The following is a 25,680-nucleotide window of genomic DNA, read 5'->3' on the forward strand; positions in this document are numbered from 1 at the left end:
CTTTAACTCCATGTGAGAGAAATTCAGACCTCACTGAACCACCGAAACGTTTCCCTCCATCACTCTGTCCTGCAGCAACAGCTGGAAGATCGAATGTGAAATCTTTTATCGCCCGCGGTGCAGCAGGCATCATTGTTTCTCTGCAGCCTGCCATAATAAAACACTGAAACAGATGCGACAGGAAAGAGATGCTGAATCTTTGCCTGAAAATCTGTATTCATAGATTCACATCACTTTTACCAAACTAACGTGACGATAAAGTGGTAGCACTGCTACCTGTGAGCCTGGTTTATCCTCCCTCCTGTAGACATGGACAAGACTCAATTAATCCCCCACCACCAACGTTTATGTACCATTATGCTTTTTTTTTCTCTTTCTCTCTCTCTCCTGAAGTTTTTTCCATCTTCTCATGGAATTATTCCAGCCCTGCATTCTTCCAATGAAAAGGTTTATGGAGATATTTGAATTTGCTATGAAAAACCCTATGACATATATGTCAGTTACAGTTTTCTGCACTTTGATTTAATCCCATTAATCCTGTAATGAGCATTTCAGGCTTTGTTGTTGTTGTTGCTGTTGTTGTTGTTGTTGTTGTTGTTGTTGTTGTTGCTGTTGTTGCTGTTGTTGTTGTTGTTGTTGTTGTTGTTGTTGTTGTTGTGGGTATTCATGACACATTGACCCAGACATGTATTCGTTATTGAAGCGTAGGGGCAAAAATGGGAAAAATAATCCGGGTTCAAACATTCAAAAAGAATTGAAAATATAAAAGGTCTTTAATCCAACTGCACATTCTTCAGGATTTAATGTACCAAACCAAAAATACATAGCAGTTAGTAACGCAGAGGCTGAGAATCAATGTACTTGCTTTTGAACGCCGTCATCAATGCTATGTTTCTAGTGAAAGCACAGTAATTTAAGACAGTTTTCTCTAGAATTACTGGGTAAAAATGTATCAAAACCATGGCCGCTCTTGGCTTCCATACAGGAGAACAACTTTCGTGTTCTGGCCTCTAGGGGGCTTCACACATTAGACGCAACACAGGAAATACCAAAACATCCTCCTCATCAAAGACGGTGCAGAGAAAGGAGGGCAAAGTCCTCAAACAGTCAGTCGCCTGATTCGACGTGTACAAGCAGTGACAATGAACGGTAGCTAAGGAGCCCCTGGAGAGTTCATTTTAAAGGATTCTTCCAGGTGAAGCTTGAACAGGGCCACATGGAGGACGAGAGCCCTGATTGGGACCTGGGTAGCTGGTGGCCTCAGGAGTGCAGATCCAGTGTTCCTCTCTTTGATTGTGGTCTAAAATTAAACTCTGCTCCTGGAATCAAATGTGATCGATCCCTCTTGCTCATGAAGTGATTAACTTTGTTTCTAAACACATATACCCAGCAGGGCATGATAGTTTCCTCGCTAGTATACAATGTTCTTGCACAATAGAAGGAGGTGTATACACGTATGTTCGTCATACTGACTGACACCGGACATAAAGAATATGTAATAAAGGACTACCAGTGGTATCATGGAGAAGCTGTCCTGAACATTTTATCATACAACCAAGGTGTCTCCTCATGTCTTTGTGCAGGATGCGTGATCTGCAGGGGGGGGAGCTCCTGTCTCATCCCTGTCATCGGGTGTGAGATACCAGATGTTGCAGGCAGGTGAGTAAACTCCGTGACATCACAGGCACTCTGACTTTAAAGGGGTAAATGTTTAATGACTCCCTAAGGACATGAGGCTGCCATTCTGGGTTTAAAACTTCTAGACTTGATGGTTTTCTGGCCTCGTCCGCAGCGTTTCAGCAGATGTCAAAGCTGATTCGGGTGTGGCCTCCCCGAACAAACGTGCAGCATCTGTTGCCTCCTCTGGTAAATGCGGTTCAGCACGTTTTCTCCGTTAACGTCCCATCAGCATCACGTGAGGATGCTGTTTTTCTCCCATCTGTAGGCAAGCACAGGATGTTGGCTGGACCACGGGAGTCTTGCTGAAAGCTGACCTTTAACGCATCTTGAGACTTAAGGCTTTGCATACAAATGATGATCCAGTTCTTCATCCTACCAGTCATGCTCCCTGAGCTGGCTCCATCTACACCCCCCCCCCCCCCCCCCCCCACCAAACAAAAAAACAAAAAAAACCTCCACCTCCCAAGATCTTTCCTTCCCATCAAGTATAAATCTTGTTGTAGCCAAGTTTATCTGAGGTGTGTCTCTTTGTACGTTGGACTACGGGGAATAAGGTGAATAAGAAAGAGGGGCGCACATCAGTTTTGGGGTTACAGTCATTAGAAACAGTCTGGGTTTGAAGAGTCTTGCTGTTTAATCAGGTATGCAAATGCATGGCCTAAATTGAAAACATAAATATGCAAGGAGGAGAATAGATGGTAGTTGCACCCTGCTTCATTAAGAAAAGATGCAACAGTGCCACCTACTGAGGCTCAGCTGCAAATGCTCAGGTCACTGGAGGGGGTAGCCCTGATGCTTCCGTGTGCTGTTATTTATTTTTCCACGAAGCACTTTTGTAACTGTTCCTTAAAATGTCCTAAATTAAATTATATTTGCTACTATAACAAAGTGGTATTATTATAATTATAAGTGCAAGACAAGATTCTGCTTATCAGATGGAAAAGTCCAGGTAAAATAAATGTTAGGTTAAAAATAATTACATGTATTATTATTATTATTATTATTATTATTATTATTAGGTAACCTTACGTTTGGGGTTAGGGTTCAGTTCGTTGCAGTAGGAGTAGTATTTTACTTTAAATTGATAACAACCACAAGCCTCCCTGACTAAACAGAAATGATTGAAAATGAAGATGCAGCTTCCTTTTCTCTTGGCAGTTTTATTATCAGGTAAAATCCAGCTTTCAAGGTCTTGTTACGCTGGCCAGAAGCATCCGACTGAACTGTGGCTGTGAACTGTTTTGGAGAAACGTTATCAGATAGAGCAAAGCGCTTGAACAGAAAAAGGGCAAAAATAAAAGCCACGACGCTGAGGTGTGAACGGAAACTTCTGAGATAAGTTATTAAGCGTCGTGGTTTCGTCTCTGTTCACGTCTACAAGTGTGCCCGTGACGAGAAAACCCTCTCACCTTTGTTTCAAGAGAGTTTCAAGGTTCGCGAACTTGCAACACCAAATATAAGTGAGGTTCAAATTCAAATCCAGTTTATGAACAATGCCTTAAAATAGGGAGTTGTATATGAATTCCAACTGACGTGGGAATAATGTACAACTTTGTTCTGCAAAACCTCAAATCATCCAATCAGCAGCCACATTCAAGTTCCCCCAGTTAAAGGTTTACAGGTCCAGTATTGACTCAACTGTGCAGGGAGCAGAGAACTTATTGACTGAGTTGTTCCTCCGGGGAAAAACTCTGAAAATACACCAGGAGAACTTATTGAATTACAGACCTGAAATTTAAAAAAAACGAACAAAAAACCCATATATTTACAGAACCAACAGGCAACTTGTTTGCTTTTTATTGCTTGAGTCCAGAAATGACATAACCACTTTTAACTTTGAAATGTGCTCCAGATTTATTAAGTTTTGGAAAAAAAAAAAAAGAAGAAGAGAATATCTTATATGCAAAAATGATATATACAAACAAAATGCTTTTAACCAGAAAGGCACCAAAGACACGTTCATCGGAGGGAAAATGTTTCCCGCAGGCTGAAAAGAATGAGATAAAAACATGTTGAGAGGGTGTGAGGTTTATCAAAACAAAGTCATTAGCAACATAAGGAGAGTTTTAGCTTCCTATCACGATGCAACAATCCTTATTTGAATGGTTAAATAAGACAATAGTGGTGTTGTGATAGCTAAAACATGTTTATTACATAAATACAACATTGCACATTTTATGTGTGCATTTATTTACTCCCTTTTGTGACTACATACTGTCCACTAAATGTGCAAGGCGAAAAAAAGGTGAGAAAATATTTAATACAAAGTACAACCTCTGTCAAACTTGAAAAATTCATAGAACGTACATATTTATAATAAATTACATTGAATAGAAAACAGAGAGAAGAAAACAGCTATGTCATTGTTACTGATATGGCTGTGATTGTCTGGAGTGTCTGCATGAGATTTATCACCCAAGGAGAGTTGTCAACATTTCTGACTTAAAAAATAAAAAAAAAAGCACACTCCACCCCCCCCCCCCCCCCCCCAAAGACACTCAAGATGTTTGTTCCAATCCACGTGATGATGCCACACGTCTTTGCAAATGTTACTGAAGCTAGAAGGAGGCGATCGCAGTTCAACGGTGAAGCGGTCTGTGGTCAGAGCGGGTGGGAAAAAAGTAAACAGGTGAGGTAACTTCCTCCTATGACTGGTACTAACACTCAGTGTAAATAAAGATGGCAGCAGCACTCATTTTTCCTCCTGTTCGCATGTCTTCCTTTCACATTCAGAGGCTAACGCTTTACTCGGCTGTGGAACGAGGCGAGCTCTCGTACCAGGATGGTGCGTAAGATCAATGCAACAACCACAACCCCCCAAAAAATATTGATATGAAAATTAAACAACATTGCGGTTTGGGGATTCCAATCACTCGTGCTGGAGTGGTGAGCCATGAGGAACACACTGTCGGCACCATGCTTCTGCCTGTTAGAGGGACCCTAATGCACCCGCTTTGGATCCACCAGTGGTCCCGCCCATAGTGCTGTGGCTTCTCTGTGATTGGTCCCGTGGGAAGAACTGCATATAGTTAAGTGAAGTGATCAATTCTTCTCCTCTTCCTCACGTGTCATTTGTTTAAGGAAATGGTGACGTAGGACGTGGGTATGTAACCTTCATCCCCGTTGCTCCTACGGACTCGTGTCCAACCGTCACCTTTGTCCTCTTCAACAACAGCCAGCACTTCTCCCTCCTGCATGCAGATGGTGCCTTCACTGGCACCTGGGAGAGAACGGGAAAAGACTGTCAATGCCAACCTGCTCGTAGAAATGACCGCAAAAATTCCTTCTGAGCACTGAATTACATGATGGCGACATGACATCTGTGAAAGTCACATCCCCGGGGAAACACTGCCAAGACAAAAATCCCTGCTTCAACAAAGCAACCCTGGATGGCAGCTCATGTTGTTTTGCAGGCAACTTTCTTTTATTATTCACTGACAACAGCTTCTTGAAATGACATTCAAGGTTGGACGATAGTGTTTTATGATGTGTGAATACCGCAAAGGTCAGGTGGACACAAAGAGCACTTGTTGGGGGTCACCAATCCTTGTCGGGTAGGTTAATGTTGTGAAGCATTCAGGATTCAAAACAGGACTCCAACATCCTTCTACTGTTGCGAACTTTGCTGGCCACTTCAAACAGTTTCTGCGCCTAATTTTGCCTCAACAGTAACTTTTTTTTTGACTCCAACAGACTGCTGAGTAAGCCAGTGACGTACCAGGGAAGTTATACATGGCCGTGCATTTCCCGATAGGAGCAGTTAACTCCTCGTCCTCAAAGTCATCGTCAAACTCTGCGTAGATGGCTTGGGAGGCGTCAGGAGTGCTTTCATCAGAGTGAGCTCCATCGGGGCTGCGGGGAAATCAAACGCAGGTTTTCTGTTTAGGTCAGATAACGCCTCACTGTGACCAAACGCACTGGCGACCGGAGGAGTGGTACCTGTGGATGTCGTGGGCTTCGTTGTTGTTAAATGAGTGAGCTTTGTAGCGCAACGTGTCCCCCCGTCCTCCTGCTTCAGCCAGCCACGTCTGAGGGAGGCAGGTGGTGAGAAGGTGAAGGAGTGGAAACAGGTGATTATTGTGATGCCGTTTTGAATCAAAGTCATTATTTCATAGTCCTACAAGAAACTCCTAGATATGAAGCTTTGGGTGTTCAAACAGAATCGAATGACACAAAAGGCGTGATGTAGAAACACGACAGCATCTGTGCATCCTCCTGACTGCCCCTTTCACACAGATGTGCACCGACTCCTGAACGTTCTGTCCCTTCTGTCCATTTTAACACAGATGGTGATACACAACAGCTCTGCTACACTCCTGCTTTGAACAGGCTTGTCAGAGCAGCAAGCGCTTCAGCGACACTTCCAGGCACTGGTTGAGACAGTGAGAGTAACAATAAATCAACAAATTAGTGAATAATTAGTTCGAATTAACAGCTGAGGGCTTCATAATCTCAAAGTGTTGCATAGCACAGAGACCCTGTTGACATTATATTGTGTTCACTGAAAAACAAGGAACCTGGTGCCAATTATTTCATAGTATGATGGCGTATGTTGAATTAAGAACTGAGTGCCTGCAAGAATAAATGGAGAACGTTCACGTTGACGTTACCGGGAACCAGGCATCGGGCTTACCTCATACTTGTTGAGCTCTCCCCTTAGCCGCTCTATATTCTGAGATGTCTGATTGATTTGGGATGCCAGGCTAGCAGGGTCTCCCATTTGAGGATTTTTCTCATAAACATCTTTCATCTTCCCCAGGGCCTCGCTGCAGAGAGGAGACAGAGATAGAGGAAAGGAGAGAGAGGGACTTTCAGTCAAAAGTGCTTCCCTGCAGAGCTCAGGGTTGGATAAACAACTCAAACACAGACACCACAGGGTTGCACACACACACACACACACACACACACACACACACACACACACACACACACACACACGATGTGGCACTACATGAATATTATATCCACTCTACCAGCAGAGAGGCTCTAATGGAGATTATTTTTACCATATACCCACACATTCACATCATTGCACACACCTTTGATCGACTTCCTTTTGCAGCTCTTTGCAAATTTCCTCCAGCTTCTGTTGTAACCTCTTCCTGCGCTGCTCTGGGGGAAGATGGGTGAAGTCCTCCGTCACCGTGGGCTGCAAGAGTTCACAGGAAGGGAGGGTCAAAGTTGAACTTAGAGACAACTCAACCCGAGAGAAACCAAGAGGCACCCAAAACCCCCGTTTGAGTTCAGCTCAAGGGACAAAGTTCACCATAAAATAATCTTTCCATTAGTATTTTTGTTGGACTTCAATTTAATCTAATCCAGCGCTGTGTAACAGTGAGCTGAACCCAAAATCACCCCCACCTGGACCAGTACCAAGCCTTTTCTTTTCCCTTTAAACTACGAGCTCAAGGAGTGCAAAGTGACCCTAATAAGTGCAGAAACATTTAAGAATACTTCAAAGTTGGGTTAAGAATTCCCTTTTGTGTGACCAAACTCCCCCTCCCTCCACCACCAGGGGGCCACCTCTTCAATACAATCCTCTCCAGCAGCATCATGGACATGCTGCTGGAGAGGATTGTGAAAATCATAATAAGGCAGTGGAGAGGTGGCTATTTCTGCAGCACCCAGTTCAGACCCCCCCACACCAGCTTTGATGACCATATTACCGTGATCCTCTCTGGGGTAAACTTCTGAGGGGGAAAAAAAAAAACAGTGTGTGTAGAATATTCTAGAAAACGAATCTTGCCTTTAACCAAATGTTTATTTCTAGCACATATTGATCAAATCGTGTGTGTGTGTGTGTGTGTGTAGAACCACATGTGAAATTCCACAGGATGGTGTGTGAGCCCCCAATGGGTGGGATGGGATGGAAGTCTCCTGATTCCCAAAACCCTCTCCTCTGCTGACTCACCGATCTCCTGAGTGTCCGGAAGGAAGAGATTCTGGGTTTCACTGTCTTATTGATCTCCTTCAAACAGTACGTCAGGGGGTCCCGTCCAAACTTGGGGGAGGGGGGTCCGTTAGCGGGCGAGGGGGCGGGAGGGGTTGAGAAAGGTGAGAGCGTGGAGGGAGACAGCTGGAGTGGGTGGGACCAAAGGAGCCCCAGCATGAGGGTACATGGGTAGGTCGTAATTCGGGGGGGGGGGGGGGGGGGGGGTAAAAGATAGAAGAAAAACAAAAAAGTGACAAGAGAAAGAAAAAGACACCGTCAACACCTGAAAGCACACCAAAAAGCCAAGAAGACAACACTGGAGCAAACCGGCACAAGACCCCTGACAGCATGAAATCACACACGCGTGCGCCCGCCCACACACACACACACACACACACGCACTCACACGCGCACACACACGCACTCACACGCGCGCGCGCACACACACGCACTCACACACACACACACACACACCTGTCTCTCTTTGGCTCTTATTCACACACGCATGAAAACAAAGCCTCAAAAATAACACAGCAAGCATCCACCAACAGCTTCTCCTCCACCCCTCCATCACTCCACTCCACCGAAGCCCGGTAGTCAAACTCCCGGCAGGTTGAAAGTTTTTAAAGAGGCAAGGCAGCACTGTTCCAGGGCCCAGTTACACCAAACCGTACGGTTCTAAAGGTTAAAAACCTACTCTTATATCATGGCTCGTGTATTTATGTTCAGATCCATCACAAGTTACTGCTGCTTCTACATCAGAACACTGATCAGAACAGGCGAGTATCACATCATTAACGATACTATTCAGACTGTATTTTGCAAAGCTGTCTCGTGGTAGAGCAGCCTTACTCCATCTCCATGGTAACAAAAGTCAATAAAATGTTGATAATGAAGTATTGTGCTCTGAACAATGAACGCTGTGTAATACACATATAGAAAAAGGTTTTTTTTGTTGTTTATTTTTACGAACGCCAACTAACTGAATCATGAGGAGTCTGTGTGAAAAGTCATCCTGAACCTGCAGCAGCTCTCAGTCTGGCCTACAGACCCAACGTCAGCTCACGAAGTTCTGAGTAGCCTTCTTAAATATTAGATGTGTGTGAAGGTGCTCGTAACCTCTGAGAGAGAAGTAAAACCTTCCTTTGCTTAACTGCAGTTTCTGATGGTGAAGTCAATTTCATTCTTTGTCGTAAATTTTGCAACTACAGAAGCCAGAAATTGAATGTCGATTGATCACCTATGCATCGATAAATCAAGGATTCTATCCTCTCTTCCCGGTTTCCTATGCTAGCGCAGTACTGGGATGGAGGGAGTGACGGCGTCACCCCTGAGCCAGCAGTGGAGGCTGGTCTCTGTTCCACAACACCAAAATGCAAGCTGAGTTCACCCGCTGTGGCTTTTTTAAAACCACTACAGTAATAAAGGTGCACAAAAGGCTCTTTAATATCTGTCCTTGTGTACATCATGAACATAAAAAGACAACTGAGGTTTTTGCCTGCATAATGTACCATTAATTACAGTCGGCCATCATGTCAAACGTCCAATTCTGAACCGTCTGAAAACAAGTTTTTGAGATTTTTGTAATGATTGTTGTGTTTTGTTATGTTTTAAGGTTTGTTTTTTTTTAATATTATGAAATAAATCTAGTTCAAGTGACAGTTCTTAAATAAAATTGTAATAAAACCTATTTAAATAATGAATCATGCATGATTCATTCAGTTAAAAATGGGGATTCTTTGGATGCATCCATTTCCACAGGAGGTAGGTGAGGGTGGGCTCTATCTGTTACACAACAGAGGACGCCGACACCCTCTTGACTGCCTAAGACAGCCCTACAAAAATTGTGTAAATACTGAGAGGTGGAAGCACAACGCTGTCATTATGTGAGCATTTACTGGGAAGGTGCTGTTTTACTGGAGAGTTATGAGGATCTAAGTACAGGAGAGCAGCTGAGCAGTTGAATGGTTCGGGGCCAGACGTAGACCAAAAGTTCACAGTGTAGTGAACCTCCTATTCATACTCCTACAGGCCTAATTAGGAGAGCATGACGGATGACACAGAGCAGCGCGCCACACACGCGCACACGCGCACACACACACACACACACACAGAACAGGAAGTGAACGGCCGGTGAGACATGCGGAGAGAGGAGAGAAGCGCTGAACAAGCAAACGCTGCAAGGGAAGACGGACGGGATGGTTTAGTCTGGTGAAAAGAAGGGGGGGGGGGGCGCATCGGCTAGTTAGAGGTCAGCCACTAATATCACCAGTTTCACTGACACCTCAGCAGGAGTGACATAAGATCAAGTGTGGTTACGCTCGCTTCAGCAATCTCGGTCACCACGAGTGATGCTGAGCTGACCCGGTTGTTCTGACCTGGCAAACCTGATGTCAACCCAACCGGTGCTACAAAGATGTGATTGTGATGCCAGGCATAATGCTACGTTCTGGCCAGTATAATGGAAGCAGTGTGTTTGTGGATGCCTGTAGAGGAAAATTCAATGTTGTTCGCTGCGCGTGCTGATGAAAGCACAAGCGCAGCAAAATGCTGACTGCCAGTCGGCCTATTGGAAACAAACTGCACTGCAGAGAGAGGTAGGGTGGGTGGTGGGGGGTATTCACAGTCACAGGGAGAGAGTCATGCATGTTCCAGAAGTGTCAGAGTGTGTGTGAGTTCAAGTATAGTACAATGAAAAGAGGTGCATGCATCTTTTCAGCTTCAGAGGTGGCAAGGTTGTGAGTGTGTGGGAGGCGTGTGTGTGTGTGTGTGTGTGTGTGTGTGTGTGTGTGTGTGTGTGTGTGTGAACCACAGGTCCATCTTGAGCGCTCCCTGTAGAGGGGATTTCCTGGCTCTGCCTACGGACTCAACATGGCAGCACACAAATGTTACCCACTCACGTGAGTGAATGTCTGACATCGCGATCACTGAAGGAGGGGTTCGCTGATGTGTTCGCTAGGTAAAAAAAAACAAAAAAAGACCAGCAACACTGAAGCTGGGATCTACGAGCATTTCCTTTTGGAACCCCCCCACCCACTTTGTTGATATAATGACAACAAAAAGGCAGCGTGGTTGCCCCCACAAAATCTACTCTAACTTCTGCTGTCAGGATGCAGCAAAGTGACAAACAACCTCATACACACGGAACTAAATTCAGCTCAGTAGTTTAACATCTCAGCTGATTTCTGTAAGTTACCGTATTGGCAGCTGAGTGAGGTTATTTAGCGAGCCAGAAGGCTAATATTACATAAACCTAAGTATCGTTTGACATCACCTGCACTGTTGTTTGACGACCTAAATCAGCAATGAGGACACTTTAGGCTCGGCGCGAGAAGATTTCTCATCTTTCACTAAAAACTCTGCCTCGTCAAGCATTGTCAAACCTACTTCACGGACCTCTGTAAAACTCCCCACTTTTCCAGGTGGCATGCTCAGATTTCACCATGAGTTCAGCGTGTTCTCCACCTTGGAGGTCGGACATTATTTCAATGTCTGATAAGTAGGTTTGGAAGCACTTGCGGTAGAGGATGAGAAACGTACTTGCTCCGAGCCTAAAGAAGTCCCGGCGATGGTAATTCTGTTTGTCCTCGTGAGTGCGGATCATTGTAATGCCCAGCTATACTTTACAGCTAACTTTTGTACCTTTCTATTTGTAGCTTAGCAAGTTTTTCTGAAACTAATGGAGCGTTAGCCTTCTGGCTAACTCGATGACAGTAAGAGTAACACAGAAATCGGCTGAAATGTCGAGCCGCCTGAGCTTCACTTGTATGAGGTTGTTTGGCACCATTCTGCATTTCGAGAGCAGGTTTTCAGGCGCATCCCTGTCAGCCGTGATGTGATTCCTCTTTACTTGGAAGTGGGACCTTTTCCTTCTTCCCAGCTATATGTATATACACACACCGTTATTCATCACTGTGGCTAATCAGTGCTTGTGATGTCCTACCTTACTCTTTTTGCTGAATAGCCAAAAGTTTTTGCTTCTGTTCTTTCCCAAAAGGTCCATGGGGCCTTTCGGCGTACCCAGACTGCTGTCAGACGAGGCTCTGTTGATGCCCTGACTGTAGTCCTCAAACTCCAAATCTCCAGGACGCTCAAAGCCTGACTTGTTCTGCTCTATTACAACCATGGAGTCCTGCATTTGACAGAATTATATTCGAGGGCACTCAGGAGATATTTTCAGACAGTTAAAATAACCATGTTGCACATTAAATTAAAAGAATTTTATGAGACCAACTCACATTTTTCTCATTAACATTAGTACCAGCTTTAGTTACCCCATCCAGGCACTTGCCAATAATTGGCATCACATGTTTTTCTGTGTCTGAGAACAAGATGTAGCCCTGCGCCAGCTTCCGTACTCGCTTTTCATCCAGGTCCTGTAATTTCTAAAAACACACACACACACACACACACACACACACACACACACACACACACACACATTATTACATAACACATAGTCCACAAATGAATGTTTAATTCAATAACAAGATCACAATATGCTATTATTACACTGCTGTGGGGAGAAATAACAATATTATATAACAATTTCATGACATTTGTTAATGCTGTGTTTATTTCTTGAAAGAATAGCGATTTATGAAGCTTCAGAAATGTATCTCTGCCTAAGAATATATCGGAGTGCAAAAAGTTTATTACTGTTGTGAATTGTAGTAGAAAATTAGACCTTGACAATTTTGCCATTTGACAATTTGTATTGTAAAGAACTAAAATGTTCTGAATTCAATTTCTCAATGTTAGTCACAAGTGCAAACTTGCCCCCTGCCCCCCAGAAAAACTCCAACAAAAAAACTAAAATTGCATTCATTTTTTTTGTGCTGTGTCCAGGTCGTCAACAAGACAGTATTTTAGCAAACTACTACCAGTTACAGTTCACTGTGCTCGATGCGAACTTGAGAGAGGAGGTGGTGTCATGCCACCATTGGTACTTACATTAAAAATCTGTGGCATGTCGTTAAAATAGAACTGGTTCTGCTCCTTGTTGTATTTCTGGAGCTGAGCGGCGTAGTCGTTCTTACATTCATCCGCTACGTGGGCTCTCATATGAGCCTGCTGTTTAGCCTGGAAGCACACAAGCAGCAAACAGGTCAACCACCTGTCCCGGACATTAACATTTCACCATAAATAATCCTTAAATTGCAGACTTTACTCTCCCATAGTTACTTTTTCAACATCTGCCTTCGTGGCATTGATGTCTTGATCGGTCTTCTCTGCGTACTGCGCTGCACGCTCTGCTTCTCGCCATTCCCTCTCAAAGCGCTTTTTACTCTGGTTTGTGGAAAGAAGAAGACAGATAGAAAAATGGTCAGTTCATGCTGCTAATGGGGGGCCATTAATTGAATCTGAAAAGGTTCCATTATCTAGAGCGAAATACAGATAAGGGAGGTTTCAAGCTGTGGGGCATCTCCAATCATCACCACAAAGATTGATGATACCGGTCTAAAATAGAGAGCCGCTTTCCACTCGGTACATCTGTTTTTAGTGTGGACAAATATAGCCCCCGACCAGCTACACTGAATGTGCAGTTCACTCTGGGAACTTCTTCTATCAAACATAATGAACCTACCGGAAAGAAATAATGTGTCTCAGAGGGCCCGTGTCCACATAGCGTGGTATTTATTTATTTTTTTCTGGCAAAAAAGTGGTGGCAGGATGCTGGGGAAAACTGGGACGATGATGTCATTTTTCAATGACGACAATATCCTTACAAATATTCATTTATTTATTTTTATACTTAACCATTTTTTTGACTCTTTTTTTTTTTCTGGCAGAAAAGTGGTGGCAGGATGCTGGGGAAATCCAGGACGATGATGTCATTTCAGTATGACAACAACATCCTCACAAATATTTATTTTATTTCAATTCTTAACCGTTTTTCGACGCAGTCTTTTCCCCATGAGCCCCAAATGGTGGCGCCTGCCCTCCCGTTTTGTATGGGAAGTGTTCGGTAAGTGGGCACACACGCCGTCACCGCTCAGTCTGACAACCGCAAAGTGAGGAGGAGGAGGAGGGTACATGATGTCATCTGCCTGAAACATCAGTAGAGTGGGCTGATGAACGACGCTCGTCGACTGAGCCCCATCTGCTCCCACATATTGGCTTTTCTTTTTCCAATAGTACCATTTTGAGCAAACAGCACACTTTAATATAATTTGAATGGGAGTTTATTCTAAAATTGCCCCCTGAACAGTTGTGGTAAAAGGAGAAATCAACTTCAGAGAACAAGCTGTTCTCTGAAGAACTTCTGCATTTGGACACTGGAGTCAATGGGGACCGCCGGCCTCAAGTGGCCCCTCCAGGAACTTGAGATGTTCGGCGCTGGCCTCACTTTTCAGCCGTGGAAGTTGCTTCTTGAGATAAACAGATGTGGAAAAAATAAGCTTCTCGTCCATGTACTAAAGGATTGTTGCATGAAGAAGTGCAACAAGGATGACACAGGGATTTTCTCTCAAAGCCTGTAGCAACTGCACAAAAGTGGAGCCCTCAGAAAAAAAAAAACAAGTGTTTTGGGAACAACTGAAAATAAGGTGTGAGTGCACACTGACAAATGCACTGAAGATCATTTTTGGATCCATCTTTCAAAAAGTGGAAAGCCAAGCTTACGCTGTCGAGCTGCTTGTAGGTGCTCTCCAAACTCTGCTGGGCCTTCTTCGCCTCCATCAGATGCTGCAGACATTCATAAAAACAGACAAGGGTGAGGAGATGGAGGGGTGGGGGGGGTCAGATGATGGAGACATTCATAAAAACAGACAAGGGTGAGGAGATGGAGGGGTGGGGGGGGGTCAGATGATGGAGACAGCCGTGTGTTGTGGCAAACACAGAATAAACAGTGATCTCTGAACGTCACACAACAGACATAACAAATGCCAGCGTCTGAATGTCGCTGCAGAGGACTGGAGCTGTTGGTCATCACTGCTCAGACCAGGCCTCCCCAGGGAGACACCAAGTTTGACTTCCTTCCTGTCATAACACTGAGATCTACACCCTCCCCCCCCGCTCTCAAACCATTAACATGCACGCTCACAGCTGCTGCAGGCCCTTACTGGTACTGTATAGACAACTCTAGGTGTCTATATGTAAACAACGAACCACAAAATTAGTACAAAATCACATGGTTAAACATGATGGAGGTTCCTCTTGCTACCTCGGTTTAACCTTCGAGACCTTTTCAGATTATTAATCACAGGGACGGATTTCTTCTTTGGTTCGGAGCTCAAGCTGATATGGCTCAGTCAGTTCAACATATCCAGGATCACTTTAAGTAAGCCGGCTTGACAAGAACAAACTACTACAACCACGAATAAACAATGATAAAAAAAAAAAAAGGATGGTGACCAAACTCATTAAGCAACCAGTTGAGTCTGAGATGTCCAAACCTGCTGACTCCCAACTCGATGGGCAGAAGCCGTGACCAATACAGACACCAACTGATGATGGCTAAAGGCTAAAATAAACGGTAGTTGTTGCTGCCAAGGGCAGAAAGGAAAATCTGCGTGAATGCAAATTAATCAGCTTATCAGTAACACGACCTCATCATCAAGGCACAAATAGGTCAGACTACAATGACAAGTATGTATTCAACTCCCAGAATGTAAATATGAATCTATACCAACATCCTTCTTTCACCTGCAACTCTCAGTGGAGCGCTTACATCATCTCTGGAGTTTATAGGGAAAGAATAAAGTCATAACGCAAAGCAGTAAATATGCTTATCCTAGAGTCTAATCCGAAGAGAATCAACAAGTACAAAGCCTCGCTGCATTAATCCGTCTCTGTGTTCGACTTCAATCACTCGATGAGAGCGGATACAAGGGTGGCAGGGCTGGAGACAAGAGGGTCCACTGGATCTTTGAGGAATGGTGAAGACAAATGGGAAGCGAGCCAGCAGTTATTATCTTACGGTGTCCGTTACTATGGTGACGTATCCGGGTAAAATGTGACCCAACTTTGTGACACAGAATAATCCCGGGGTTGGACCTTAAGTAACATCATGATCTTGCTTCCTGATCGATGCTCCTGGTCCCGCGCACATCAACTCACCATCTTTCGTTCCTGCTTGAGCTCCTGCAGGTACTTAGTGAGATCGATGCAAATGTTCATCATCATGTTCTCAGCTATTAACTCCCTCTGCCCCGCGTAGTCATTCATCTCATTCAGGATGTCCAAAAAAGACTGGTAGCTGGAAAACCTACAACGTAACGGGCGGAGAAAGGAAAAGGTGGAGGAATTGAAACACACTGATGGGTTCGGTCATAAGATGTTGCATTCACAGGCTCGAAGAGAAATCAGCAAATCCTGATAAGAGGAGCAAAACATCCTTGACCCCGTTTCCTCCTAGAGGCATTTAAGCAGCAGCCGCACCTTAAACAACCACAACAACAAAACTTGAGCAGTTGGACAGGAGACACTGAGAGCAGATTAGCTCTGTTCCCTCAGTGTGCGCTTATGGGCAACTGCAGCCAGACCAGCACCGATTCACAGGCCTTGCTTTGCCTGTGTATTTGTACACACAGTGTATTTGTATTTCCTTGAAGCAACACTATACAGCATTGTGAATTTTATTAATACAACAGGTCGGCCCACTCTTTCGGCCATCTACGCCTGGGCGTAAGATGGGGGCGCAGTCTTGGGAATTACTTTCAGTTGGACAATCTGTAATTGTTCTCTGGTGCCAGCGAGTGTCGGACGCGTTGCTGCTTCTTTGGATAAGAAGGCTAAGTTCATGAATTAGCTGGAAACAGCTGGTCAGACCCTTGTGTTAAAGGTTTGCTACTTTAGAGATTTTTTTTTTAATAAGGGTTTTTCCATCTCTCGCTATGCCCATTTACTTTCTTTCAAAAAGGGAAAAAAAAACAAAAAACACCTAAAGTGAGTGTTTTGCAAATTTGAGGCTTTTTTTTGGTGCTGTTTCATTGAAAAGCAAAATGCCTTCAGGGAAACATGGCGACTGCAACTGATCATCATTAATCAAAAAAAAAAAAATCATAGCACTGCAACCAGAGTACAAACAAAACTACTGCGTTTTCAACAATCGCCATGACAGGGTTTTTTTTTTTGTTTTTTTTTGCCTCAAGCCGAAACATGTTTCTCTGCTAATTTTCAAAATAAGACATTTGAATTCAAAAGTAATCAAGATTTCAAAACTTGGCATCACCAGAGGTCACTGTTGCTCACTAAAACAACATAAAGCTGCTTTAAAGACAAATCCAGGCCCTCAAAATATTTCTACAGTGTTTGATTAGGCATCTTTGAAGAAGAGCTACAGTGGCTCACCTGCACTCAGGCTCATCTTTACTGCTCCGCTTCACATTAAATTTCTTTGAAAGGTTCCTGCGGAAGGTTAAAGGGCATTAAAATGAATGTTTAGAACGTTAAACATGCACATTCTATAGAAGAAAAAAATGATGAATAGAGGAGTAGCAGCTGAAGGAAGCTCATAAACTCAACAGCGCCATAGCTCATTTTAAACAATGAGATTAAAAACAACAGTGCACAATAACTGTATTAAAATAGCTCATCTTCTCCTGTCCTTCCTTGTTTCACTCTCCTTCTTTCTAACCACATCCTGTCTATCATGTGCCAGTCTGCTCCCACTTCCTCTCCACTCCTCTCCTCTCCAGCGAGGCTCAGCACTTGAGCAGATGTGGGCCTGCGGACTAGGAGACAACTGGGAGGAGAGAAGGAGCACCGTGGATAAAGAGAGAAAGAGCGAAGGGAGCGAGCAGCTGGAGAATGAGGCCAGTGTTTGAGAGACAAGTTAGATTCTGTCAGAGTCATAAGACCCCACAAACATTTCATAAACAGCCTTTTAGCATGCACTCACACAAACACGAGCACACACACACACACACACACACACACACACACACACACACACACACACACGCTGCTTTGAGACAAACACTCAGACGAACGAGAACGAGGCCTACCTCAGTTGTTTGGCATAGTTTTGTTCGATCTCTGTCCTCTCCTTCACAAATTTCACATACTTCTCTACCAGCTCCAGGCCAGACTGTGTGTGCTTCTCAATGATGTCATATTGGTCCTGGTGAAAAGAGCACGAGAGACAAATAAGGAAAAGATATTAAGCCGATACACTGCAGGATATGGATCATGTGTTTAGGCCGATGATGTTCCGCTTTGATTGAGGGAAATAAACTAAACACATTTGCTCCCGCTGGTTCGACGCCAGGAATGTTCCCTTAACGTGCGCAAAATCTTGACAGTTGTCCCTAAACTTCCTTCGGCCTTTGAGTTCAGATCCTTGCGTTGACGATATAAGGGAAGATAATGACCAAAAGAAAAGATTTATTTGCTCTTTTACATAAAAAGCATACCAAAATATATCAAAAGCATGTCCCAAACAATTTCAAACAATGATAACCTGACATCCACCCATCAATCGGTCTCCTTTTAGCTGAAAGTGCACAAGCTTTGATATATTAGTTAGCTAGCTAGCAGAAATGCTAAGTCAGTGTCTTTTTGTCCCGTTCCGCCCCCCCCCCCCCCCCCCACCTCAAACTCTGCTTTCTTTCCTCAAAACACTGTGGTTACGGGCCTGCTGGCTCAAATGTATTCATGTTAAGGAAAGTGGGATGTGTGACAGCTCCAGATTAAGAAGACTGCTTCAGCGACTATAGGCAGCACTAAATGAGCTCTGACTACTACACCCTGATAGACACTGCTACCCTGTCAGTCTAGAACGTCAAGGCCTCACCTACCATTATGTTGTGACACGCTCCGGTAAACGCCCTCTTTTCAACTTTCCAATTTAAGTCCTCAAGGCGTTACCTCTCGTTTATCTCGATCCTCTTTCACTTGGAAATACGCCACCACACTAAAATAAGACGGTTTCAAAATGACACTTCAGCCAGACTCCAGGGAGGGAGGACAGTTTAAGGATGCCGATTCTCAACTTTTGGGAAGGAAAAGGACGTACGCGTAGCATACATATCCCACTGTGATGGAGCTGTGAGAATGACATCAAACAAGCTCATATAGTAGATACTTAATGTCAAGTTCTGCCCCAGTTGAACTGAATTTGCTGACATTTCCAATTTGACAGAGCGGTATTGTGTTTCTCGTCCTCCTTTGTTCCTTTTTAGGGAGAGCAATTTATGACACTTTCAAGCTGAGACAAGTGGGATCAGAGCGAGAGATGAGATCTGAGCCAGTCTTCCCCGACACTGCACTCCCGGCTCTTCTTTGCTGTTGACTTTAGTAATGAGGAGGGGGGTGATTGGAAAAGGGGATTCCAGACAAGTTGGGCCAAGTTCCTCTGTGTCCTTCCTGCCGTTCAGGCCGAACGAAAGAGACAAAAGCCAAATGAATAACACAAGTTTTAGTCTAATTACAGAACACAGACAGAGGCCTGCAATCTATCACCAAAACAACCGTCGTCAAACTCGTAGCTACATTCAGCACCAGTTTTCCCCGGAGCTCAGGATCAGCTGGGGCTGCAAAGGGTAACTGGGAGGACTGGAAGTTAAACATAGAAGTAGAAATTTTTCAGTAATTACAGAACTGCTCAATTGTGGAGCGGCCATTACCGCAGGAAAAGAGGAAATTGTGTGATTAATAATCTTTGTTGTTTTACATAGATAAGTGTAATATTTGCATCCAGCCGGTGGAAGTCAACTAACACAGCTCAGAAACTGCCAGGCAAAATGTTGTTGTGTATTTAACCTCTGTGCTAGTTGCCCAGTAGGAATTTCCCAAAGCAGCATGTTGCTCCTGATCCCACTCGAAGTTCTGCCAACACTGAATCCCAGTCCAATACTCACACTTCTGTACAAAACACAGCTGCGCGCTGCACATCTGCATGACACTGTTGGCAAAAGTAATCAGACAGAGATACGCTTGATAATGAAAAACTGATGCATTCAAAACAAAACACCCCGCAACACGGCTGTGCTTCCTTTCATGGGTTTTTATCAGGTTTATTAGCTGGTAGATCCGATCACAAAGCAGGTTCAACACATCCTGCTTATCTTTAAGTGAGCTGCTTTGACCAAAAAAACAACAACAAAAAACAACAACAAATAATTCCAGATAAGCCGTATCACAAATGTGGTTATCAGCTCGTGAGGTTGGCGCAGTTTCAGGCCATGTGGCTACCTGACGACAAACACTGCAAGGAAGGATTCACTCAAGAAGAACAAACCGTAATCTTTAGCACTTGTGTTTGTAATTGTATCGTTTCTGAAGTCGAGGAATTATCATCTTCAATAATCCCAATCACAGTATTGAACCAAAGAATTTACATTTTTATCATAATCAAGCAGCCCTGATGCGTTCAGGTCTGACATTTGGGTTTAGTGACACCAACATAGAAGCGGCACCAGTTCAAGAGACTGAGGCACAGACATGAGCAACCGCTACAGAGACACAAAAAAGGTATATTCTCACACTTTATAAGCAGAAACTTCTTTCTGAGTGTTTCTTCTTATTCTGACAAATTAAAATGTATCCTCAGGCTGCAGCATTAATTGAAATTCAATCAAAACCATAATATGACAAGACTGCAATTTTCAAATCACAGGAGGGTGGAATATTTTTTTAAATTGCTAAATCATTTTAATCAAACATTGCAGCGCTGCAGAGATGTCCTGACGACACATCATACACTTCAGACTTAAGACAACACCTCTGATTAAAACACATCCCCATAAAAAAAAATCACTGCAATGAAAAAGGGAATCATGACGTAAAAATGAACATTGACGCCCAACCCTGCAAATCCCACCACAATCGCACTGTCAGTCAAAATTACTGCATTTTTTTCAAAACCACTTAGCCCTGGTATTTATGTTTTCCTCTCTGCCTGTGCAGATATGTCATGTGTTGAATGCAGCATTGCTGAAAACAGAATGAACCTCGGATGAACCTAAATTATTTCGGACCGATAGAAGATGAGAATGCTCCAATTAAAAAGAAAAAAAAAAAACCAAACAACCTCATTATAATTGCCTTAAAACACATCCAAACAGCTCGACAGGACATAATCAGTGTGTCGTTGTGCACCATTGTCTGTCATAACACTGCAATTTAAAAGAGCCTGTAACCACTGACATCTAATTATCTTTATGGATCCCCACAGACAGGCTGAGTTTGGACAGAACTCATGTTCATGTTTTCAATATCAACTGACAGACTGATATCAGGCTTTTCAGGTTTATTTTTAGAGAGAATTTGGCTTGAATTCTGGCCGTTCAACTTCTTGGTTTGCCTTTTTTAAATTTTATTCGCAATGATTTTATTGGGGGGGCTAACTCGCCGTGGGGGGGGGGGGAGAGAATGCCACTGGAACAAAAAAACAAGATTTATCACGAATTAAAAATCAGATACCAAACACAGAACCAGATGAGCTGTCAGAACTACATGCTGAGCTTTCACAACTACACGGCTAGCTGTCAAAACTACATGACTAGTTGTACGAACTTCAAGACTAGCTGTACAAACTACATGACTAGTCGTACAAACTACACGACTAGCTGTACAAACTACACGACTAGCTGTACAAACTACATGACTAGCTGTACAAACTACATGACTAGTTGTACAAACTTCAAGACGAGCTGTACAAACTACATGACTAGTCGTACAAACTACATGACCAGCTGTACCAACTTCAAGACTAGCTGTCAAAACTACATGACTAGTTATACAAACTACATGACTAGTTGTACAAACTTCAAGACTAGTTGTACAAACTTCAAGACTAGCTGTACAAACTACATGACTAGTTGTACAAACCTCAAGACTAGCTGTACAAACTATATGACTAGTTGTACAAACCTCAAGACTATCTGTACAAACTACATGACTAGTTGTACAAACCTCAAGACTATCTGTACAAACTACATGACTAGTTGTACAAACCTCAAGACTAGCTGTACAAACTACATGACTAGTTGTACAAACCTCAAGACTAGCTGTACAAACTATATGACTAGTTGTACAAACCTCAAGACTATCTGTACAAAGTATATGACTAGTTGTACAAACTAAATATCTAGCAGTCAAAACTACACTGCTAGTTGTACAAACAACACATCTAGCTGTCATACCTACACAACTAGCAGTGGAAACTACACGGTTAGCTGCACAAACTACACGACCAGCTGTCAACTATTAAGTTAGCTGCCATGTTGTCATTTTTTCCCCTCTGACTTCAGCCTCTGGAAAGGTGAAATTCTCCGGTCTCTTCAGTCGTCCATGACAACAGAACTGAACATTTCTGTTGTTGGCAAAACAAGACATCTGGGACAAAACGCAGTGATCAACTCAACCCGTCACTGCGAGACATTCCATAGCGGAACTGTTTATAATCTCATACCACTGCTGGCGAGTATCTTTGTATCTGTGCACCCATCTGAGACGAGCTGTTTCCCAGTTATCTCTGACTAATATCACATCAAGAAAATCAACTCTTTATTGCTTCTAAAATAGCACAGGATGTTGCGATGTGCTGGCCACTATTGTTGCAGTAGAGTACATTATGTATTTGTTCAGGTCATACAACAATGATGCAATTATATCACATCCATAAGGAGTTAGTCACACACTTGGGGGGCAACTGTGTAAACACGCCGTTGGATTCTCTGTGCAGACACTAGCTTATATGACATTAGCATTTTGTAAAACATTGGGAATTCGATTTTTTGATTTGATGATGCCCCCCGCCCCGCCCACACACACACACAAATTTATTTTTATTTTTTCTGTTGTTGTCAATGTTGCTGCGCATCGGTATTGGATCAGTACTGGATTTAGTTGGCCAGTAATTAAGTTAAGTCAGTACTGAGAGAGGTGAATTGGTATCATCAGAATCTTTCTTGCAGGGGTCAGAAAAAGTGAGGAATCAATCACTAAAAAATAAATAAATACATAAATAAATAAACAAACAAGAACAACAGATTAACTGATCATGAATTCATAACGGGGCCTCATTAGGCCGGAGTATGAAATGAAAGGTTGCCATCTGCAGAGTTCTTTGACTCGCTATTGTTTTTATCTCCTCCGCTCTTGTCTCCATTTTTATTTGTGGTCTAAATGTCATCATTCAGCCTAAAAAAGGGCCTGCAGGGCGCCACGTGTTGTAATGACAGACTGATAAGCTACTTCACGCTTCCAGACTCGACTCTCACCAAAAACCTAGCACATATTCCCAAAAGGCTTGGCAGCTGACGTTACAGCAGACACAAATCTAGCTTCAAGTGACTGCCACATATCTGATTGAGGAGTCACCATGAGAGTCACCGATCCACGAGGCTTGGGTGAATGTTTGAGCCCTGAGTCACCCCGTCTCCTAGAACATGAGGAGGCCTGGGCCGGCCAGACCTGTCACACTGAAGTCCTCAAGACCGGCCTGGTAGCACTCACAGCTAATGCCTAGACACTGATCTTTTACACTGTAACTTAAAATAGCCACCGGATTAACGAACTACAACCAAGGGACAGATGCCATAGAGCGGGCTTGGCCCTGGGGACGACTCTGCTGGCAAACATTAACAGAACCAATTATGCCTGCAGGCTTTCTTCTTATCACACAAGAGTGGCTAGTTAGCTTAAGACAGAAAAACGTTATTAATCCGACACTGAGTGAAAAAGATCTTTGTGCGGCCTTCTGAATATGACTCTACAACCGCTGAACAGAGAGCAACGCCACATTGAAGCAGAACCTCTGATTAATACTCTGGCATTTCAGTGAGTCAATCAAAGTAGGCCAAAACTAATTAGGCTGTTGCACCAGCATGCAGGATAGAAAAAGGGACAGGAAAGGAGGCCTCAGGGGAAACTCCGTAATGGGGTCAAAACCTGCCAATGCTCATCTTTTGCAATGCTCCATTTTACATTTAACAGTTGTCCGAGATATTGCACTCGCAAGTATTTTCAAAGTTGACGCCGGCGTGTAACTTAAGCATTCATCCATGAAAGATCTAACATGGCAGGGTTACTCCGATTGGGCGCGTTGGGTTCTGGAGACGGACACATGTTTTGATTTTTGATGCAGCTCTTTATATCGGCCGCCCCCTGGTCGATGTGTTGATGTGAAAGGTTACACTCTTAAAAGTTGACCTGGGAACGTGTGTCGGCCTCACAGACGGCGTGATAAAGGGCTGCAGACCTCAAATCAGTTGAGTTCCTCTTGATGCTTTTAATGTTTGTTTCCCTGGCATGAAGGGGACGATAAAAATCTATCAACAAAAACCATAACAAACACATCCCTGTGGGCTAAATAATGGTTTGATTTGTCTTCATGTCGACGTCAGCCTCAGAATCCGTGCATCCTTCACTTTTTCGAGACCAAGTCAACATCCTTCACCTTTAAAATTACGAGCGGAATCAGGAGATTTTAATCCTTTCTGGCATGCCCTCGCAAATCTAATTTTACAAATCTCTCATTCCAAGGAACAAACTGCTCGCTGGCTGTGTGGACTTCATCACTTTATCAGTGATGCAGCCTGTTGTCAAGGCAAATGACATTTGAGGTCGTCTCTATGGAGGCAAGGTGTGCAAGGATGTCAACAAAGAAACATCCCTCTGGACACAAACAACCCTCCCAGGTACACTTAGTATTTAGAAAGTAGTATTTTGACACAGTTTTCACCGAGTCATCCAGGTTATTTTATAATCAAGTACTACAAATTGGAACGAGTTACTTTTCATGTAAATAGGACCGATGCTTGATTTACCACAAAAGTTTAAGTACTCACATCACTTTTTTTTTTTTTTTTTTTTTAATGAAAGCCTCGTGAAGCGCAGTGATGCACGATTGTTGTTGAAATTTGTGGGTGCAAAATTCCACTTGTGCAAATAAAAGCAACATGTCCCAAGAACGTGTAAACGTGGAAGCAACATTAACAAGCCGGAGCCGCGCTTCACTTTCCAAAGCATGTTAAAATTGTGGACTTTTGTCATGTGTGAAATAAAAAGCTGCAGCATAAAGCAACCATGACCCTGAACGCATCATTTTACCAACCCGCAGCCTCCACAGTTCTCATTTCCAGACTAAAACGCTGCATGAACGGCGTTCTTACACTTTTAACATCGAAGCGAACCGTGATGACGGACTCACCCAAAGCTCGGTGCCCCAGTCCATGTTCAGCTTGTCGGCCAAGCTGCGTCCTGACTGTCCCGGATACAAAGAAGTTCTCCAAAGTTATCCCAAAGACTCGGGGGACTGCGAGGATAATCGCCAGGTGATAAATCAGTCCACTTTTAGTTTCTTTAACGAATTATATAAATTATTATCAGCTAATTCACACGGGTTGGTAGTTGTTAGTCTTGTTTGTCCAAATATTTTTCATAGCGAAGGAAAGAGGGATAAACTAGCTTTCATATCCGCGTCACTCCCAAATCCTAAATCTTAAAGGGCCAGTGCACCGAGCCAGGACTCCCGCCATGTTCAAACCTGGCGTTTCGCTTTAAAAATGTCCCGTTTACACTGACGAGCCGCCTTCAAATCATCCGTAATGTATAATTGCGTTTTTGCTGAAGTGTCCATGAGCAAGGCCCTGCTGGAGCACCCCATCATCAATGAGTCACCAGCTGCTGCTGGACATTTTTACTGAAAAGGAGAATTCATCCGAAATTATGGTGAATGAGGTTATTTTATGATCAGACGAGGCCCAAAGATGACTTTTTTTTTTTTCTTTTTTAGGCTGAGCCGGAAGTTAGCATGTTGACCCCACTCAACCTAAAGCAAATGGGATGTTTACATCGGAGCAGGGCTCAGCAGTGCAGCAAAGTATGACATGTATTTTTTCATCCATCCGTCCATCCATTTTCTGCCGCTTATCCTGTAGGGTTGTGGGGGGAGGGGGGCTATCTCAGCTGCCTTGGGGCGAGAGGCGGGGTTCACCCTGGACGGGTCACCAGTCCATCGCAGGGCCAACACATAGAGACAGACAACCATTCACACTCACAGAACCCACACAGGAACAGAGAGAACATGCAGACTCCACACAGAAAGACCCCGTGCTTGTATCCAGAATGAGGTTCTTCATGTTGGTCGATATTTGTCATGATAGTTTTGAATAATT

General features: G+C 43.6%; 1 protein-coding gene across 4 annotated transcripts; it reads right to left on the minus strand.

The window, feature by feature from the left end:
• Nucleotides 1–3,324: 3,324 nt before the first annotated feature.
• Nucleotides 3,325–25,075, minus strand: trip10a (thyroid hormone receptor interactor 10a). 4 transcript variants are annotated; one of them, XM_086186393.1, is made up of 16 exons: nt 24,714–25,075; nt 17,563–17,678; nt 16,907–16,963; nt 15,674–15,821; nt 14,237–14,299; nt 12,797–12,901; nt 12,566–12,694; nt 11,851–11,997; nt 11,556–11,744; nt 7,592–7,756; nt 7,347–7,370; nt 6,720–6,829; nt 6,314–6,446; nt 5,620–5,708; nt 5,399–5,532; nt 3,325–4,900 (listed from the first exon to the last, which is right to left on the minus strand). In XM_086186393.1, exons 1-16 carry the CDS (start codon nt 24,735–24,737, stop codon nt 4,749–4,751), a joined length of 1,785 nt encoding a protein of 594 aa, XP_086042519.1. In that variant the 5' UTR covers nt 24,738–25,075; the 3' UTR covers nt 3,325–4,748. The 4 variants fall into 4 exon arrangements, with proteins under 4 accessions (XP_086042519.1, XP_086042522.1, XP_086042521.1 ...); XM_086186396.1 differs by lacking the exon at nt 7,592–7,756 and having other exon boundaries at nt 3,326–4,900; nt 24,714–25,073; XM_086186395.1 differs by lacking the exon at nt 7,347–7,370 and having other exon boundaries at nt 3,326–4,900; nt 24,714–25,073.
• Between the last annotated feature and the right edge of the window lie 605 nt (nt 25,076–25,680).

The sequence above is a fragment of the Aulostomus chinensis genome, chromosome 18 (genome assembly GCF_037954235.1).
Source record: "Aulostomus chinensis isolate RoL2024-O1b breed Wild chromosome 18, RoL_Achi_v1.0, whole genome shotgun sequence".
Taxonomy (NCBI): Eukaryota; Metazoa; Chordata; class Actinopteri; order Syngnathiformes; family Aulostomidae; genus Aulostomus; species Aulostomus chinensis.